This window comes from Hypanus sabinus, chromosome 16, assembly GCF_030144855.1.
Source record: "Hypanus sabinus isolate sHypSab1 chromosome 16, sHypSab1.hap1, whole genome shotgun sequence".
In the NCBI taxonomy this organism is placed as follows: Eukaryota; Metazoa; Chordata; class Chondrichthyes; order Myliobatiformes; family Dasyatidae; genus Hypanus; species Hypanus sabinus.
Genome location: NC_082721.1, coordinates 15,273,284 through 15,290,338, shown reverse-complemented (window position 1 = coordinate 15,290,338; position 17,055 = coordinate 15,273,284). Strand labels below are relative to the sequence as shown.

The 17,055-nt window shown below is 40.8% G+C and overlaps 1 protein-coding gene across 7 annotated transcripts in view; it reads right to left on the bottom strand.

The window, feature by feature from the left end:
* Nucleotides 1-17,055, bottom strand: part of spmap2 (sperm microtubule associated protein 2) — a 246,595-nt gene that overhangs the window by 17,596 nt on the left and 211,944 nt on the right. For 5 of the 7 annotated variants that reach the window (XM_059991165.1, XM_059991164.1, XM_059991166.1 and 2 more), the window contains 2 exons: nt 11,458-11,638; nt 1,039-10,935 (listed from right to left, as the gene is read on the bottom strand). The exons of 1 other annotated variant lie outside the window; for it this stretch is intronic. In XM_059991165.1, coding sequence (XP_059847148.1) covers nt 10,685-10,935; nt 11,458-11,638 — 432 coding nt within the window. In that variant the 3' untranslated portion in view covers nt 1,039-10,684. Of the gene's footprint in view, nt 1-1,038; nt 10,936-11,457; nt 11,639-17,055 lie in introns of those variants that run through there. One more of the 7 variants, XR_009516039.1, reaches the window with a different exon arrangement.

Here is a 17,055-nt window from a genome sequence, read left to right as displayed (position 1 = left end):
ATTGAGAGGCTTGGGCTTGTTGGGCGAGAAGAGTCTGTTACCTATTTGTATCTCTAAATCAGGGGTTCCCAACCTGGGGTCCATGAATCCCTTGCTTAATGGTATTGGTCCATGATATTAAAAAGGTTGGGAACCCCTGCTCTAACTAAATGAAATAAATAAATAAATTTTGGAACAATGTTCAATGCCATATCCTGGGATCTGAGTAAGAGTTGGCAGACCCTGATCCATACTAGCTGATGAATTCATCTTCTCCAAAAATAAAACATTGTCCACATCCAGTCTTCAGAAAAGCATCAGAGAAAGGGAGCAAGAGGTCAAAAAAAGCAGAGAAAATCACAGCAATACATGAGGCTTTTTGTAGCTTCATTAAAATAGGATGCAGTACATGATCACTGTGGAGAAAATGCCCAAGGCCATGCTCGTTGAATCTACAATGAAAAGACTATTGATTTGGTCTGAAAGATCTGGTTGAGGGATTGCTGCTTCTTTTGTACTTTGGTCACCCCATCAACACACGTGACACTACTACAGCTCAGGACATTGGAGTTCAGAGTTCAATTCTGACACCGTCTGCAAGAGGTTGATACATCCTTCCTGCAAACTTGAGGGTTTCCTCCGGCTGTTTCAGATTCCTCCCACAATAATGTACTGGTTAATAGGTTAATCGGTCATTATAAACTGTTCTGTGATTAGGCTACTGTTAAATAGACGGGTTGCTGGATGGTGTGGCTTGTTGTAACATTGAAGCAGGATCACGGGTTTGGTGAGTGAGACAGAAAACACTGACTGCGAAAAATTATATTAATATTTTACTTACAAAGTAAAGATTTGACAAATCATTCATGTTCCCCCAAATTCCATTACAATGAGAGATGAACCCTAACTTTAGATTCCTGCAAAGGTGGAAACACCTTGACTGAAGATCTCCTGGGAACAGCAAGTTACCTGAGTTCTTGCTCCCCAGCCACAATTTGCCTGAAGCAGCTGATCTGACAGCAACACAATCCCTGTAGCCACCTTTGACCTGGTCGATGAGAAACAGTGAAGTGGAAGAGCTTCCATTTGTAGATTCCGTAGGCAACCAAGTAAATTTGTAAAATGATTTATTATTGTCACATGTACCAAGCCACTGTGAAAATATTGTCTTGCATACTGTTCATACAGATCAATTCATTACAACAGTGCATTGAGGAAGTACAAGGTAAAACAATATATCAGAGTACAGAATAAAGTGTTAACATTAGAGAGAAAGTGCAGTGCAGGTAGTCAATAAAACGCAAGGTCACCACTTGGTATATTGTGAGGTCAAGAGTCCATATTATTGTGCTAGTGATCTACTCAATAGTCTTACAACAGCAGGATAGAAAGCTGTCCTTGAGCCTGGCAGGACATCCTTTCAGTATTTGTATCATTTACCCAATGTGAGAGGGAAGAAGGGAGAATGTCTGGGTAGGTAGGGTCTTTGATTATGCTGGCTGCTTTACTGAGGCAGCGAGAAGTGCAGGCAGAATCCATGGAGGGGAGGCTGGTTTCTGTGATGCCCTGAACCATGTTTCAACTCTCGGCACTTTGTTGTGATAACGAACAGAGCAGATGCCATACCAACTAGGATACCAAGCCGCTTGGTAGTATAGTGATTAATGCAATCACTCCACAGTGCCAGTGACCATCGATCGGGATTCGATTCCCACCGCTGTCTGTAAGGAGTTTGCATGTTCTCCCTGTGACCGCATTGGATTCCTCCAGGTGCTCTGGTTTCCTCCCACATTACAATGACCTATGGGTTAGGGTTAATGAACGGTGTGCATACCAAGTTGGCAATGGAAGCATTGCGATACCTGCAGGTTGCCCCCCGCGCTATTTTTGGACTGTGTTGGTCATTGATGCAAAATGACTCACTTTACCGTATATTTTGATTACATGGGATAAATACACCTAATTTTTATCTTTAAGCCAATCAGGATGCATTATATGGTGTACCTATAAAAATAGTTGAGGGTTAAAGCGGACATGTTAAAATTCTTCTGTCTTCTGAGGAACTAGTTGCATCAGTGTAATTGAATTAGGACAGGCTATTGGTGATGTTCACGCTAAGGAATATGAGGCTCTCAACCCTCTCAACTTTGGCACCATTGATGTAAAAAGGAGCATGCATACCACACCCCTTCCTGAAGTGAATGACTAGCTCTTTTGTTTTGCTGACTTTGAGGGAAAGCCTTGATCTCAAGTTGAAATGGCTGCCACAATCACCAAACAGCTTGAATATATGTTTGATTTCACAAATATTAAAAATCACTCAGAAGTAATTAAAAAATATATGCTGTTAAAACATTTGGGAGCTAATCAAAGTAAACTTATCACTAAAAAACAGTTTAAACAAAAAAAAAACTGAAGGAATCCCACTGGAGGGTTTTTGGCCTGAAATGTCAACTGTATTCATTCCAATAAATGCTGCCTGGCCTGCTGAGTTCCTCCAGCAATTAGTGTGTGTTGCTTTGATTTCCAGCATCTGCAGATTTTCTTATTTGTGACTGGAGGAACTCAACAGTTCAGGCAGCACCTGTAGAGGCAGAGGAATGGATGGCATTATTGGGTCGAGGCAGAGTCCTGTAGCAAATCTTGACACAAAGCTTCGACAATTCGTCCGCCTCCACGTATACTGCCTGACCTGCTGAGTCCCCCAGCAGATGATTTATTTTTTGATTTAAATGTTTCTGGGTGTTTTCTAGTGTCTCAACTCGACTTTCTGAAGAAAACTTTCTTAAACTTTTAAAAAATAGCTTTCGTTTTAGTTGTAGATCTCAGCAACTGCGGTCTCTTGTGTCATACTGAAACTTGCGAATCTACCTCATAGCTGTTCTTCTTCTTCACACTGAATGAATTATTGGACTTAAATTATATTGATGTTGTTTAAGAAGACAGGTTCTCCAGCACTAATCCCACAATCTCTTTGCCCTCCTAATGTCAGGCAGAAGATACTGCACTATAAGAACGAGGACTGCTCGGCTGGGTAACAGCTTCTTCCTCCAGGTTGTGAAACTTCTGAACCACATTATCTATGAGAGTGCCAGTGGCAGTATACTGTTATATATTTAATTATATGTCGTAAATGCACTTTATGTCAACTTGTACAGCTACGGAATAATTTTTTAATGTTAATATTATTGTTTCGGTGTTAGGGTGGAGATATGTTTCTACCAAAGGAGGTGAAGGGTTCTTCTTCCTTCTGCTAGTCTGCGGGTCACCTTTGAGCAAGGTTTAGCAGCAGCTTAACGCCTCCCTCCCCCACTGATCCAGATCACACAAAGCCGTGTAAGCGTGTGGTGGACAGTCATAGGAGTAGCTGGTACATATCACAAGTCCTAGTTATGCAACCACTGACACCAGGCAGACAATCTTTGCAGAACACGGATAATGACTGGTGTCACCCATCTTGTAAAGACACCGCCCAGAAGAAAGCAATAGCAAAGCTCTTCTGTGGAAAGATTTGCCAAGAACAATCATGGTCATGAGACTATGGTCACCTACATCATTTGACTCAGCACATAATAGTGATGATGATGATGAATATTATTGTATTAACATCATTTTATACTATATATGTCATATATAGTATTGTACTTGACAATGAGGAGTGGAGAGAAAATTTGTAAATCTGTTAGGAGCAAGGGATGTTGGAAATGGCAAGGGTGGACCACTGCAGGAGGAGTGTGGGAGAGACAGCAGATAAGGAGTACTGGGGAGCTGGGTGGCGCAGATACAAGCACACCCAGCCCTGAGATACCAGGAAAGGTCACTTGATTCCAAACAACTGGTTTATTGATCATTACAGAATGACTCTCTGGTGCTTCTCACTCCCTCCCATCTCCCTTTTCCCCCTTCCCAACCATGATCCTCATCTCCCTGCCCCCTTCCCACTCTCAGTCCACAACAGAGACCCAGCTTTATCATCACTCACATATGTCATGAAATTTGTTTTTTTTTGAGGCAGTGCAATACATAAAACTTCTACAGTAGTGTGCAAAAGTCTTAGGCACCCTAGCTATATATACAGTATGTATGTATTGTTTCTTGCATTTTAGTTTCAGAGGAATGTTATTTTGTTTAGCTGTATACATGTGTATGGGGAATGACAATGAACTCGAACTAATGCTGGGAAGCTGCAGGGTGTTAGCACTATGTTATTGGAGTCCAAGGAGATTCTAAGGAATGGTGGTCTTTGGAATTTTCAGGGAAAGATAGGTTAGAAGGCAGAGAGGGTGGTGTGCTCCTGTGTATAAGAAATAATATTAAATCATTAGAAAGGGATGACATAGAATCAGAAGCTGTAGAGTCTCTATGGGTTGAGTTAAAAAATGGCAAGGGTAAAAGGACTCCAATGGCAGTGGTTGACAAGTGAAGTCAGAACCAAAGTAAAAGCAAAAGAGAGGACATACAAGGAAGCCAGAGCTAGTGGGAAGACAGAGAATTGGGAAGCTTTTAAAAACTTGCAGAAGGAAACTAAGAAGGTCATTAGGAAGGAAAAGATGAATTATGAAAGGAAGCAGGTGACTAAAATCAGAGAACATACTAATAACTTTTTGATGTACATATAGGGTAAAAGAGAGTAGATATAGGACCAATAGAAAATGACACTGGAGAAATTGTAATGAGAGATGCAGAGATGGTAGAGGAACTGAATGCATATTTTGCATCAGTCTTCACAGTGAAAGATATCTGCAGTATACCGGACATTCAAAAGTGTCAGGGCAGTGAAGTTTGTGCAGTGAAAATTACGATTGCGAAGGTGCTCAGGAAGCTTAACGGTCTGAAGGAGGCCAAATCTTCTGGACCTGATGGAATGCACCCTTGGGTTCTGAAGGAAGAAGCTAGAGAGATTGTGGAAGCATTAATGATGATCTTTCAAGAATCAATAGATTCTGGCATTGTACAGGAAGACTGGAAAATTGCAAAGGTTACTCCATTATTTAAGAAGGGTGGGAGTCAGCAGAAAGAAAACTATAGACCTGTTAGCCTGACATCAGTGGCTGGGAAGTTGTTGGAATCGATTGTTAGGGATGAGATTAGGTGTACCTGGAGGCACATGTCAAGATAGGCCAAAGCCAGCATGGTTTCCTGAAAAGAAAATCCTGCCTGACAAACCTACTGTAATTCTTTGAGGAAATTACAAGCAGAGTAGACAAAGGAGATGCAGTAGGTGTGATGTATTTAGATTTTCAGAAGGCCTTTGACAAGGTGCCACACATGAGGCTGCTTAGCAAGATAAGAGGCCATGGAATAAAGGGAAGTTACTAGCATGGATGGAGCATTGACTGATCGGCAGAAAACTGAGTGGGAATAAAGGGATCCCATTCTGGCTGACTGCCAGTGACCAGTGGAGTTCCACAGGGTCAGTGTTGGGATTGCTGCTTCAATGTAGGTCAATGACTTGGACTATGGGATTAATGGATTTGTGGCTAAATTTGCTGATGATACAAATTTAGGTGGAGGAGCGGGTAGTGTTGAGGAAACAGAAAGCCTGCAGAGAGACCTAGATAGTTTAGGAAAATGGGCAAAGAAGTGACAAATGAAATACAATGTTGGAAAGTATATGGTCATGGACTTTGGTGGAAGAAATAAATGGCAGACTATTATTCAGGTGGGCAGAGAATTCAAAATGCAGGGATGCAAAGGGACTTGGGAGTCCTTGTGCAAGATACTCTAAAGGTTAACTTCCAGGTTGAGTCGGTGAATGTAATGTAGACATTCATTTCTAGAGGTACAGAATATAAAAACAGGGATGTGATGCTGAGGTTCTGTAGGGCACTTGTGAGACCACACCTGGAGTATTGTGTGCAGTTTTGGGCTCCTTATTTTAGAAAGGATATACTGACATTGGAGAGGGTTCAGAGAAGATTCATGAGAATGATTCCAGGAATGAAAGGGTTACCATATGAGCACCACCTGGCAGCTCTTGGGCTGTATTCCCTGGAGTTCAGGAGAATGAGGGGGGATCTTATAGAAACATTCCAAATGTTAAAAGGCCTGAACAGATTAGTTATGGCAAAGTTATTTCCCATGGTAGGGGATTCTAGGACAAGATGGCACAACTTCAGGATTGAAGGATGCCCATTTAGAACAGAGATGCAGAGAAATTACCTTAGTCAGAGCAAGGTAAATCTTTGGAATTTGTTGATATGAGTGACTGTGGAGACCAAGTCATTGGGTGTATTTAACGCAGAGATAAGTAGGTTCCTGATTAGCCAGGGCATCAAAGGGTATGTGGAGAAGACAAGGGAGTGGGGATGACTGGAAGAATTGGATCAGCCCACGATTGAAAGGCCTACTTCTGCTCCTTTATCTTATGGTCTTATGGAATTTGAAAATACCAGCAGTTACCCTATAACACAATTTATAATTTTAAAACTCTCCATATGCTGCCTCTCAGAAAATTTCTTTGGAGAGAAAGCTCAGGTTTAATATCACTGGCGTACAGTATGTTGTGAAATTTGTTAACTTAGTGGCAATGGTACAATGCAATATCTGATAATATAGAAAAAACTATAAATCAAATACAGAAAGTATATATATGTACATCAAATAATTATATTAAAAATAGTGCAAAAACAAAAATAATATAAAGTAAGTGAGGTAGTGTTCATTGATTCAATGTCCATTAGGAATCTGATGGTAGAGGGGAAGAAGCTGTTCCTAAATCACAAAGCATGTGCCTTCTGTACCTCCTTCCTGATGGTAATAATGAGGAGAGAGCATGTCTGGGTGCTGAGAGTCCTTAATAATGGACACTGCCTTTCTGAGGCACCACTCCTTGAAGATGTCTTGGTTACTATTGAGGTTAGTCCCCAAGATGGAGCTGGCTAAGTTTACAAATTTCTGCAGCTTCTTTCGGTCCTGTGCAGTAGCCCCTCCATACCAGACAGTGACACAGCCTGCAAAATGCTCCCCATAATATATCTGTAGAAGTTTTTGAGTGTTTTAGGTTACAAACCAAATCCCCTCAAACTCCAAATGAAATATAACTGCTGTCTTTCTTTCTTTATAGCTGCACTGATATGTTGGGACCAAACTCTTTAACAAATCAGAATTTATTTGACTATGAGAATACAGAGAGGCTTCAAAGGGATGTAGACAGCTTCATTAAATGGGTAAGATTGCACAGATAGGATATAAGGTGCAAAAGTACGAGGGATGATTGATAAGTTCATGGCCTAAGGTAGAAGGAGTCAAATTTAGAAAACCTAGCACATTTATTTTCCCTACATTTACACACTTAGTCCAGCGGTCATGGAGCATACAAGCACCTTCTTTATAGAAATCGGCATCTTGGACCACCAGAAGCAGTCCACGGCAGGGGTGATTGATAAGTTTGTGTCCTAAAGTAGAAGGAGATGTTATTAACTTCAAACTTTCTGCATTTTCACTCAAAGAGTTGAACTGCATGTGCATATAATGAGAGCTGTATAACTCATCTCCTTCCACCTTAGGCCACAAACTTATCAATCACCTCTGCTGTGTCGACCACCTGGAGGTCCAAGGCGCTCTCATTACATCCATTTTCCTCTGGTGCGCCCCTCTCCCTTTCTTTCTCCCTTGGCCTCCCATCCCATGATCCTTTCCCTTCTCCAGCTCGGTATCCCTTTTGCCAATCACCTTTCCAGCTCTTTGCTTCATCACTCCCCCTCTGGTCTTCTCCTATCATTTTGGATCTCCCCCTCCCACTTTCAAATCTCTTACTATCTCTTCTTTCAGTTAGTCCTGCTGAAGGGTCTTGGCCTGAAACGTTGACTGTACTTCTCCCTATAGACGCTGCCTGGCCTGCTGCATTCTACCAGCACTTTGTGTGTGTTGCTTGAATTTCCAGCATCTGCAGATTTCCTGGTGTTTGCCTGATTATTCTTAGATCTTTTCTGTCGATATTAATATCTTTAATCATTTTCATGATGACTTGGTGTTTCACTGTGTCAAAGGCTTTTGTGTAGTCAATGAAACAGAAGTATAGGTCTTATTGTACTTCTATTGACCTTTCGATAATACTCCTGAGAACATAAGTTGTGCTTGATGTTCCCTTGCCTTCAGCAAAGCTGAACTGTTCTTCATTGATCTTCGGTTAATTTTTTTTCTTATTCTCAGCATGATGATTCCAAGTAGAATTTTTGTGAGGTGGCTCATTAAACCAATTGTGCTGTGTTGTCCACACTCTGTTCCACCTGGTTTCTTTGGCAATGCAATGAATACTGCCTTTAAAAGATCTTCTGGTACTTTGCCATTGTTGTATATTCTACTCAATAAGATAGTTAATTTCTCTACACCAAATTCTTCTAGTGCTTCATACAGTTCAATTGGAATGTTACCTGGTCCTGATGATTTCCCCTCTCGCACTTTCTTCATAGCACATTCCACTTCTTCTTTCAGTATTGCTGGGCCCTTGTTGTTGTTACCAATATCAAAGTTGTCCTCTCAGTCTTTATCATCGTTTAGGTCTTTGATATGAATAGACATGTGGATAGCCATATGGATAGACAACGAGATTGGTGAATATCAGCCAATAAAGTGAGGAATCAGACAGGATTGTGTTCTATCACCAGACCTGCTTTCCCTGTACAGTGAAAACATCATGAGAACCCTACAAGACCTACCTGGAATAAGTACAGGAGGATACAGTATCGACAACCTCCACTATGCGGATGATACAGTACTGATAGCAAACAGTGACGTAACTTTACAGAAACTAGTACCTACCATCAACACAGAGAGCGAAAGACTTGGCCTAACCTTAAATAAAAAGAAAACTTAAGTAATGGTAATATCAAAGAAACCTGATATCCCAAACTGTAGGATCGCATTGGGAAATGAAATCCTGAAACAAGTTCACAACTTCAAGTACCTTGGATCATGGGTAACATCTGATGGCAAATGTGAACAGACATAAAATCAAGAATAGCAACGGCAAGAACAGCATTTACAGAAATGAGAAACAGCCTAAAGAACAAGAAAATAGCAATTGACATCCGCCTCAGAACTCTCAGCTGCTAGATTCTTCCTATATTGATGTGTGGCTGAGAGTCATGGACAATCACAAATGCAAAGGTAAAAAGAATCAACGCAGCAGAGATGTGGTTCCTCCGAAGAACATTATGCATATCAAATGTGGACAGGATAACCAACAAAGAAGTTCTACAGAGAATGAAAACAAAATGTACACTACTTAAAAAAATCAGAAAACAGAAATCAAAATTCTTTGGACACATCGTGCGAAGAGAGACATTAGAACATTTAGTTACAACTGGAAAGCTGGAAGGAAAAAGAAGCAGAGGCTGACAGAGAGTGAAAATGATGGATTAACATCATGGTTAGAAACAGGAGAGGCAACAACTACAATTCGGAGGGTCAGAGACCATGATGGATGGAGAGACATGATCACCCACACCAAATGGCAAGGCACCTGAACTAACTAGCCTGTCTCCTGTAAAAATGCTATTCCCTTATCTCAGTTTCTTTGTTTCTGCCAGATGTGTTCCCAGGTTGAGGCTTTCCTTTCTAGGACTTCAGAAATGTCATCTTTCTTCAAAAAACAGTGTTTCCCTTCTTCCACCATAGATGCTGCCCTCACCTGCATCTCCTCATTTCCCAAACATCCACACTCAACCCATCTTCCCGCCGCCTTAACGATGATGGAGTTCCTCTTGTCCCTACCTACTACCCCATCAGCCTCTGTAACTTCCACCACTCCAAGAGGATCCTATCACCAAATATACCTTTTACCTCCTCCCATCTCTCCACTTTCTACAGAGATCAGTCCCTCCATGATTCCCTTGTCCATTCATGCCTCCCCACTAATCTCCCTCCTGGCATCTATCCCTGCAAGTGGTCAAAGTGTTACACCTGCCTATTCACCTCCTCTCTCACATCCATTCAGGGCCCCAAACAGTGGAAATTCCTATTGGCCAAACATTTTAATTCCAATTCCCACTATCGTTCCAATGTGTTGTTCCATGGCTCCCTCTTGAGCCAAGATGAGGCCACCTGTAGGATGAAGGAGCTTATATTCCATCTGGGTACCCTCCAACCTGATGGCATAAATTTTGATTTCTCCTTCTGGTAATTTTTCCCTCCCCGTTCCTTCTTCTATTCCCCACTCTGGTCCCTCAGCTCTATTCACCTGCTTATCACTTTCCCACCGCTCCTCCTCCTTCCCTTTCTCCTATGGTCCACTTTCCTCTCCTCTCATATTTCCTCCTCTCCAGCCCTTTATCTCTGCCACCCACCTGACTTCACCTATCACCTTCTAGTTCTCCTCTTTTTTTATTCTGGTGCCTTCCCTCTTCCTACTCAGCCGTGAAGAAGGTCCTGGCTCAAAACATCGACTGTTCATTCATTTCCTTAGATGCTGCCTGACCTGCTGAGTTCCTCCTGCACTTTGTGTGTGTCATTATTGAATGGCAGTGCTGGTATGAGGGGCTGAATGGCTTAATCCTACCTCTTCCTTCTGCTCCACCACCAGCTTGTTATGGCTGCAGTTCATTCAGTAAATATTCACTACAATATCTCAACAAAGCTCCTTCAAAAATGTCTCCCAAACCTTCAGTTCAATCCACTAGGAGGGGAAAGAAAAAACAGTAAATACTGCAAAATGGTACAAAGACAAATAAAACATTGGGATGTTTTTCAGCTTGGAATGAATTTATCCAGTTTTCTTGAGCGTCACTTTTCTAGGAATCGCAATGGCAAGCTTTTCCAGTCTAGGTGAAGCGACTGCCTTTTTTGCTGCTTCGGAAACTGTGAATGGATTTTCAATCTTGGCTAGTGCAGTGTAGATCTTTGGTTTAGCAAGCTCTTGGATTCTTTCAGAGGCTGAATAGTTCAAGGTACTTTCTGATATTGGTTCCTCTAATGATCTATTGAGAATGTAGCCTGCATAGTCTCCCTTGGGCTCTATAAAATATAAAGTATTACTCACATTGTAGCACTAGAGGGGAATGTAAAAACAGGTGAATGACTAGGTAGATGTTTTTGTTCAAAATTAATCATTTGTTAAACTGTTTTAATACAAATAGCTATTAATGCTTCCCTGGCATTCTATTATTGAAGAGCATAGATTTGGGATTCCCTTGTATCATAATTTCACTGTTTACCCAACAACTACCTAATGGCTGAAGGGCTAATAATGATCATATCTGCATCTGCACATAAGTAGCCTCAGGGATTTCTTTCTGATGGTGTTCTGCCTCAGGGTGCCTACTATCCAATCTGAAACCTCTCATAACCACTGACTGAACTAATAGCATCTTATCCCTTTGAATAGATTGCACCAATCTTTATTCATGTAAATTAAATATAAAAGAATGTTAATGATAATTCTATGCTCTATTAGAAATCAATTTCATTGTCCCCATTGTGCTTTCAAAATGAAGAATTCTGCAATTGCTCCTATACTTAAATTTGATATGTTCTTACTTGCTAATTTTTGAATCCTCTCAGATGGAGAATAGGATTTAGTTGCTTCACTTATCTCATTGTCCCAGTAGGGGTAGTCCCAGAGGTGAGAACTCTTCATAGGTGGTTCAGCTTGCTTTTTGTGCTGGGCTAGGAAAGCCGTTCGAGGTAAATTTTCAATATACAGGATATCCTGACTGACCTGGTTTGAAAATTGCAAAAATGAGACTGGAATGAAGTAGCCTAAAATTTATACAGCAACTTTGACAGGAACTTACCTAATTATAGCATTTTAACACAGTTCGTGTGTTATTAAACAACAAAGCCGTGGAGACACAAATAGGGGCAGATAATCAAAGACAAGCTCAAAGAGGCAGATTTAAAGCAGGGCTTCCCAACATGGGGTCCATGCACCCTTCAGTTAATGGGAGGGGTCTATTGCATATAAAAAGTTGGGAACTGGTGGTTTAAATGGACATCTTAATGGAGGAAAGTTTGATGCAGAGGAAGAAAAGATGCTAAGGGAATTCTAGTCTCTAAAGAAGCATCCGTTGCTAATGGTGGTGGAATTAAATTTTGGGAAGATCAATAAGCCAGAAATGGAAGTAGGCCATTCAGCCCATCGAGTCTGCTCTGCCATTCAATCATGGGCTGTTTCTATTCTTCCAGTCATGCCCTCTCCTCTCCCTTCTCCCCATACCCTTTGATGCACTGGCTAATCAAGAATCAATCTATCTCTGCTTTAAATGTACCCAGTGACTTGGCCTCCACAACCACTTGTGGCAACAAACTCCACAGATTTACCATCCTCTGACTAAACTAATTTCTCAACATCTCAGTTCTAAAAGGACGTTCTTCAATCCTGAGGTCATGCCCTCTTGTCCTAGACTCCCCTACCATGAGAAATAACTTTGCCATACCTAATCTGTTCAGCCCTTCTAACATTCAGAATGTTTCTATGAGATCCCCCCCCACCCCATTCTCCTGAACTCCAGGGAATACAGCCCAAGAGCTGCCAGACATTGCTCATACAGTAACCCTTTCATTCCTGGAATCATTCTCATAATGTCAACCTGTGTTAGAATATCATCATATCACTCCCTCCCTGATCTTGCTATGGTTGATACCAGGGGCAGCACAATAGCGTAGTGATTACAACAATGATTAACAGTACAAGCAATCTGGGTTCAATTCCTGCCACTTCCTGGAAGGAGTTTGTATGTTCTCCCCATGACCATGTAGGTTTCCTCCCGGTGCGCTGGTTTCCTTTCACAATCCAAAGACGTACCATTTGGTAGGTTAATTGGCCATTGTAAATTGTCCTGTGATCAGGCTCAGATTAAATCAGGGGATTGCTGGGCAGCATGGCTTGAAGGGTTTTCTCCACACTGAATCCCAAAAAACAAGAACATAAATGTGAAGTACTCATGCAGCAAATTATTTCAGATTTTCAACATCTGCAATCATTTTTGTTTTTCACTACCTCGGGGAGTTATCGGACTGGAGATGCGGCACAAACGGATTTGAAAATGAAAATGAAAATTGCAAAACAGTATTGTGTTTAACCAATATAGGTCAACAAGTTCAGCAAAGCTTGATGAGAGATCACCATCAGGCAAATTGGATAACATCATATTTACTGACAGTAAACAATGGGGTTATGCTGAATGGCCAGAATTCAGACATCTTCAGCTAAGTTATTTTGCATAATTGTGATAGAGATCAAGGAAGGACCAGACTTATTTCAGTCACTTTATTCATCAGACATGATCATAGGCATATCTGTTTGATCAAAAATTGGACTATTTGTACACCTCTGACAGACAGCCTTCACAACTCTAATTCTTTGTGCATGGGCTGTCTGTCCTCAGAAGGCTGCAGACCATCCATGTGAATTGGTTCATCTCAGCAAAGGTGTCTTTCAGTTATACTGTGCTCCCCGCTGTAAATTTGTATTTCATTGAAACCATTTGTTGGACTCAAAATATTGAAGTAAACAGCATCATTATAACTATTGAAATTATGTTGAAACCTCTTTATTCTTATTATGTATTTTTAGGTATATAAAACCTTGATGTTCTTTGAGGTTTGAGATTCTGAGAGTGTGTCCAAGAGAACGGCAGCATGTTGTGATCAATAAAGAACTTCTGTATTCACCAGCTTCATTTTCCAGTGGCTTAGTCACAGTCACAACAATTACTGTCCTCATGTTCATTAGCCTCCAAATGTTTAGTCATCTGCAGATTTGGAAATTGTAAACCCAAAACTAAACCATTAATACATGCAAAGAAAACTAGTGGTCCTTTTACTGACCCCCGGGGGATTCTGCTGTATGCATTCGTCCAGTTTGATAAAAAAAAACATTATTTACAGTCTCTGTCTCCTACTATTCAGTTAAATTCTAGTCCACTTTGCTATAGCCTTTTGTTCTGTAAACTTCAATCCTGGTGATATATTATGCACATTAAATGCCTCTTAAAAAAGACCATTTTTCCTTCAACAAACCTTCACCAGATTAGTAAAACAGAATTTGCCGAACTCAAATCCATGAAGACTTTCTCTAATCAATCCCCTTTGTGTAAGTAACTGCTAATTATTTTATTATAACTGTGATCCTTATTAATTCCAGCCAGAAATAAATCATAATAACAACTCCCATTGGACAGTGTCTTTAACGTGCCAAAACCTATCCATATGCATCATAGGAATACTATCAAATAAGACACAGAAGAAGATGCTTAGACAGGTGGCCAAAAGTTTGGTCCAAATTTGGTATCTAATTCTGTCCTGGATTATTGTTTCTAGAATGTTCGTTGCCACCAGAGTAAAACTGATTAGTCTATAGTTAATTAGATCAGCCCCTGTATCCTTTGTGGAACAACAATGTGTAGTTACAAGTTTCCACACCACAATCATCACCCTGAACCTTGCAGGGTTATGATCAGAACATGTACAATTTCCACCTTTACTTTCCTTAGTGATCTGAGATGCACCCTCTCTGAACCATATCATTTATCCACATTAAGTGGAGTTGGGCTTTGTATTACTTCCTCTTTAATAATTTTTGACATGCCCCGAATACTTAGTTTCCAAGAAGGTTTGGAACCCATTCCTTCACAGTTCTGTTTCTCCCACATTTTTATGATTAATTACTCCTGAAACTTAGGTATCTTGATTTTGGTTTGAGAACACTTTTTGATTGAAATTTAAATTCAATAACCATTTGTTCTCAGTAAATTGCTTGTTGAACTTCCAATATTCTTTGTATACTTTCTCCTCCTTTCATCCTTTTTTCCTCTTTCCGTTGATATGTCCCTATACACAATGGACCTTCCTATGAGGATATTTGTCCCAAAACTGTCAAAATGCAATTTTACTGATCTGGTTGTACATTCTCCAAAACTAATTATCAACTTGAAACTCCTAGAGCTGGTCTCTTTCCCTCAGGAATCTACAGTCCTGTTTCCTGTGATGTCTGGAAATGTGCCTAGTTTGAAGTATTGAGTGGAGTTCTGGTCACCCACCTCCAGGAAAGGTAACATTGAAAAGGTTAAAATTTACAAGGAAGTTGCTGGCACTTGAGGATCTGAGTTATATGGAAATGTTGAATAGGTTAGGACTTTATCCTCTGGTGCAAAGATGAATGAGGGGAGGCGCTGTATACACAATTATGAGAGGTATAGACAGAATATAGTAAATGCAAGCAGGCTTTTTCTACTGAGTTTGGATGAGACTAGAACAAGAGGTCATAGGTTAAGTGTGAAAGGGAAATATTTAAGGGGAAACTGAGGGGGAATTTCTTCGCGCAGAGAGTGGTGAGAGTGTGGAGCGAGCTGCTAGCAGAGGTTATGGACATGAGTTTGATCTTAACATTTAAGAGAAGTTTGGATAAGTACATGGATGGGGGGGTGGGAAGGCCTAAGGTCCAGGTACAGGTTGGTGGGACTAGGCAGAACAATATTTTGATGTGGACTTGATAAGCCAAAGGACCTGTTTTTGTGCTGTAATACTCTATGACTATATCTCTTCAGCTCTGCATTTTCCTGCCTCCTATTTCTATGGAACAGGGAGTGATCTGCCTTTGAAGTGTTACGTTTTAGCCTCTTAACTACTTAACATCTACCTACAGGTTCTCAGTATCGTTAACTATCTACACTCAGTGGTCACTTTATTAGGTACACCTGTACACCCGCTTGTTAAGGCAAGTATCTAGTCAGCTAATCATGTGGCAGCTATTGTAAAAACATATAGATGTTTTCAACTGTTCAGTTTCAACTGTAGATTCAGTTGTTAGAAAAAGTGTCAGAATGGAGGATCAAATGTGATCTAAGTGATTTTGACTGTGGATTGATTGGTGGTGCTAGATGGAGTGGTTTTAGTATGGAGTCATCGAGTTGTGGAACGTTACAGCACAATTCCATTGATGTGCAGCCAGAGAATAGCCCTCTACATCTCCTCCATCCACGTACCTATCTAACTTTCTCTTAAATGTTGAAATCAAGCCTGCATTCACCACTTCTGCTAACAGCTCGCTTTGCACTTACACCGCATGAAGATTCCCACTCATGTACATTTCACCTTTCACCCTTAGCCCATGACCTCTAGTTGTAGTCTCACTCAACCTCAATGGAAAAAGCCTGTGTCTATTAACCTCACCTGCATCCTTCTTTATTTTGTGTACCTCCATCAAATCTCCCCTCAATCTTCCACATTCTAGCGACTAAAGGCTTAACCTATTCACCTTTCCCTTTAACTCTGGCCCTGAAGTCCTGGCAATATCCTTGTAAATTTTCTGTGCACTCTTTCAATCTTATTTAAATACATCTTTCCTGTAGGTAGGTGACCAAAACTGGATACAATACTTCAATTAGACCTCACCAACGTCTTTAACAATTTCAGTATAACATCCCAATCCCAATACTCAATACATTGATTTATGAAGGCTAATGTGACAAAAGCTCTTTATGACCCTATCTATCTGTGACACCACTTTCAAGGAATTATGGATCTGAACTCCCTGATCTATTCTACGCACACCTCAGTGCCCTACTGCTCACCTGTCTGACATGCTACCAGACCTACTCTGGTTGGTTCTCCCAAAGTGCAACACTTCACAGCTGTCTGCGTTATATTCCATTTGCCATTTTCAGCCCATTTTTCCAGCTGGTCCAGGTCCTGCTTCAAGCTTTGATTCCTTGCTCTTCACTGCACCCCCAAACTTGGTGTCATCTGCAAGTTTGCTGCACCAGTTTTCCACATTAAGATCAAGATTGTTGAAATAGGTGGCAAGCAACAACAGACCCAGCACCAATCCCTGCGACAGACCACTAGTCACAGGCCACCTGTCAGAGAAGCAACCATCTACTACTACTCTCTGGCTTCTCCCACAAAGCCAATATCTAATCCAATTTACTACCCCATCTTGAATGCCAGATGACTGAAAAACTTTCTTGCAAAACTCTGTAAGATTGGTTAGTCATAACTTAGTACACAAAGTCATGTTGACTATGCTTAATCAGTCCCTGTATATCCAAATACCTACAGCATATACTCTGGTCCTTTAGGATACCTTCCAATAACTTTTTCCCTACTGATGTCCTGGCTTTCCTGAATAATCCT